The sequence below is a fragment of the Solanum stenotomum genome, chromosome 1, assembly GCF_019186545.1.
Source record: "Solanum stenotomum isolate F172 chromosome 1, ASM1918654v1, whole genome shotgun sequence".
In the NCBI taxonomy this organism is placed as follows: domain Eukaryota; kingdom Viridiplantae; phylum Streptophyta; class Magnoliopsida; order Solanales; family Solanaceae; genus Solanum; species Solanum stenotomum.
The window spans coordinates 98956237-98960197 of NC_064282.1; the positions used below are offsets into that span (position 1 = coordinate 98956237).

Genomic DNA, 3961 nt, shown 5'->3' on the forward strand with positions numbered 1-3961 from the left:
GAATCTTATTTATTTAATACAATTTTACCATTACTCCTAAACACCCCTCGTCTTTCGTTATAGTTCCTTAAACCCCAAAGATTTGGAGAAGGTAGTGTGCACAAACCTCACATGTACCTCAAAGCAGATAGGTTGTTTCCATTAGACCCTCGACTCAAGGAAAAACAATACAAAGCAATTCAAAAAAAAGAAGGCAAAAACAACCGATAGTAACAGAACAATACGATAATCAAGATATAAGGAAGCATGTAATGACTAAATAACATTAATATATATATACTTGTGAAACACAATGTACCAAAATAAATAGTTACAAATTGAAGAAGTTATTTGGATGGGATAAATTCCATCAGGTTACAGAAAAAAAAAGACCAAACCAATTGGATACTAGGATGTCTAGCTAGAGCTAAACCAAAGTTGACATTACAAATTACAACAAACAAAACTTGATAGCTACACAGATTTTTAACTTGCTGAATAAAATAGATTATGCTTCACTGATTTACGGCGTTAAGCAGTCTTCGGAGATCATAGCTAGGTCTCCTTACCGGCTAACAGAGGACTGGAAGTCGCAGAGAAACCAACTCCATTAGACTCGGGGGTGAAGCACTCAGGCGATTTCTTGCTGAGGCCATATGGTGCTAAGTTCATCACCCTACAAAATATGAATCCGCACTTACATCTCAATACTTTCTTGCATTGTGCTAGCAAGTATCCAATAAAGCATAACAAAAAAAACAAGCGATAAAACAAGAATGGTTAATAGTTTACCTTTCCTTACGCTTCTCCAGAAAACGAGCCAGAGATGCTTTCCTAGCTTGTGGAACCGCTGCAGAAAATGTAAATGATTAGAAGCAATGAAGGTTGGACTAAATGAGTTGCATTGAAAGTAGTTACTTCCACTTCGGAGCAACATAATTAGTTATTACAAGCTTTTATGTCACAAATATGTTCTGAGTTTCCACTCCGACATGCCATACCTGCTGTCATTATGGTAGTCGCCCCAACAGGTCCTAGTGATGTCACAATCTTTGAAGTGTCCAATTTGACAAGGGGAGTCACTGAACTGTTTGCAGTTTTAGACATCTTCATGTCATCTTTGTTTCCAGAACTGCCATCAGATTGACCAATAGGATGGGAAGAAACGGACATAGGGCTAGAAAGACCCGAGGCAGGCAGCATGTTTGGGGTTTGGTTCACACAAACACCATCTGCAGCAGCAGGTTTCGATGCAGATGCCTGAAGTTGAAACCTTGGTTGCACCACATTAGGTGGAGCGCAGCCATGTCCAGCCAAAAACATAATAGCCTGTGCCTGAGTAACACATGCCACGCAAAGATAAACAAACCTTAGAGAAACTTCTTAGCTAATTGCATTTTTTTCTCTCTTTCTGGATTAACGATAGCCTCTCTTTATATCAGTTTGTGCGCATGCGAGAGCGAGAAAGAGTGGGTACCTTCTCAGGGGAGATATCATCAAAGACATTGACCGTCCCACCATAGAAGATGGTCAGTTGAGCAGGTGCTGCAGAACTTTTGGAATTAAACCTGCAAAAGATGTACGACATTTTAGACAAAGTTTTAGTTTCTGTTTCAATCCACTGAGGCTTTCTTAGCCAAGTTGTCGTATATATTTTATGTTTTACAATTAATCGTGTGTCAACCAACTGCATAACAGTCATCATTGGTATTAACTGCATATTGATGTGCTCATTATAAGTACCAAATACGACTTCTGTAACACAAAATATACAGTATTGTGTGCAAAAAAATGGTGAACTTACCAAGGTTCGGTTGTCCCAGCCACAGAGCCACACGATGGAAGCATTGAATGAGGAGCTGTAACAGGAATTCCACCAAGAACTTGCTTCATCTGGCCAGAACCACCAAAATGAGTCTTGTAGGAGGGATTGTTCATGTTAAATGGAAGCATCTTAACATCATACGGAAGATGCATTGCATGCACATTCTGTTGCAGATTAGAATGTGTCAAGCTAAAAAATGTTTCCTTGTCACCCATAACGATCTATTTTTTCTTCCCAAATGGATTCAAAAGAGGTGCCATTCATTTCGAAAGGAATCCATAGACAATAAAAACAGGAGATTGTTGACAATTTATTGCGATTGGTTACTAATTCGGATTATAATTTCGCAAATGAATGACACAAGAAGTCGAGATAATTGGCAGTCTAAAACTTCGGCAAAGCATTAATAACAAATAGCTTCACTAAAGAACATGTCAAATTTGAGTGCTCTCATTTGTACGTCGCACAGATCCTATATAAATATATATAAACCGTTTGATTAAAAGGACAAGACAAACCTGGAGTTCACCAGACTGACGTTTGAGACCAGCATCGACTCCATCTGTGGCAGATAGAGCTTTGAAGGTGTTTTCATCTTGAGCAGAGTTCAAGGACATGAAATGAGGTACACCAACCTTACTCGACATTGGCCAGCGAAACCCTGATACAAACGAGAATCATTTTAACTTAATACATACAAACAATAACAAAAAACATTGACCGAGCTAGAAAGTTTTGTGTGGATTCAGCTGAACCCATTAATTTTACTCAAAATCATGTAATTCTATTAGGAAATCAACTACACATGTACAGAAATTAGATTCAGAACCCTGTTACTAACTCCGGATATTGTTATCCTAGAATTTAGAATCCATAAAGTTCAAATCTTGGCTCCACCTATGAACAAAGACTACAATCAATCCCCAATTGCTATTATCTCATAACACAATACCACAAAAGGAAATCTTTCGTTATGTCCAATTCAACAAAGGAAACACTAACTACCAAAAAGATCTTTATTCATAAGCTTTATACTTCAAACTACTCAAAAATTTAACAAAGTACTATAAATCAAAATCAATCAATCAACATATGCACTGTAATCCTATTCGTGGGGTCTAAGGAGCATAGTAGAGTGTACACATACCTTACCCCTAACGAAATTGTTTTCAAAAGACCAAACAAATTACTAAAACCAAAATCAATCAATCAACATATCCGGACTGATGTCTAGGGAGGGTAGAGTATACGTACACCTTACCTTACCCCGACTTTCGAGGTGGAAAGACTGTTTTCGACAGACCTCACCTCAAACAAGTTATTAAACCAGAAAGTAAAAAGAAAAAAAAAAATCTTTTTAGCAATTAGAAATCTAACCAAAAAGTTGCATCTTAAACAGGAAAACCAATTCACCAATCAACACACAACACCAAAATACTCAATTTAGCCTACAAATTAAAGAACACATGCATTTAAAGAACTCAACAAATTAAATTATATACTTTTTTAGGCTGAAAATTCAAAAGCAACCCTTTTTCAAAAAAACAACTAAAGATTAGATTTTTATGCTCACAAGTCACAACAAAACCAAAAAATTGACAATTTTGGTTTCAAAGAAAACAAACCAGAGTCTTTAGAGCTTTCAACATGTTCTTCCTTGACTACAACTAAAGAATCTTTAATATTCAATCCCATAAAGTCCCTCTCCATCTCTATGAATTTTGAAGAAACACCCAAAATTCAAGATTTCAAGAGAATTTAAAGAACCCCAAGAAGCAGATCAAACTCAAACAAAACTAGAAAAAAAAAAACAAGAAACCCCAGAAACCCAAAAGCAAAGAAAAGTGAGAAAGGAATGAAAGAGAAATAGTTTTTTATAGTACTAAATGCTTCTAACAACAGCAAATAGAGGCAAATAGAGAAGTTGATAGCTTTCATATTTATTATTAGTGGCTTAATCAACGTTTTTTTCCTTTTCGTTTAGGGCGGTGGGGTGGGGTGGGGTGAGGTGGGGGTATGCACTTCAACAACTTGTCCGAGTGCAGTAGCGGAGTCAGAATTTTAATTAAGAAGTGGTAAAATAATAAGAAATAAAATCACGTAGAAATCAAGAAGTGTTAATATGTGTTAAATGCATTTTTATCTAGCTAAATAATG

The 3961-nt window shown here is 36.5% G+C and overlaps 1 protein-coding gene across 2 annotated transcripts; it reads right to left on the bottom strand.

Moving 5' to 3' along the window:
- Positions 1-260: 260 nt before the first annotated feature.
- On the bottom strand, positions 261-3748 carry LOC125853553 (protein TIFY 6B-like). Of its 2 annotated transcripts, none has more exons than XM_049533270.1 (7): positions 3430-3748; positions 2323-2465; positions 1784-1872; positions 1457-1547; positions 981-1314; positions 772-829; positions 261-655 (listed from the first exon to the last, which is right to left on the bottom strand). In XM_049533270.1, exons 1-7 carry the CDS (start codon positions 3512-3514, stop codon positions 535-537), a joined length of 921 nt encoding a protein of 306 aa, XP_049389227.1. In that variant the 5' UTR covers positions 3515-3748; the 3' UTR covers positions 261-534. The 2 variants fall into 2 exon arrangements, with proteins under 2 accessions (XP_049389227.1, XP_049389226.1); XM_049533269.1 differs by having other exon boundaries at positions 1784-1968; positions 3430-3731.
- Between the last annotated feature and the right edge of the window lie 213 nt (positions 3749-3961).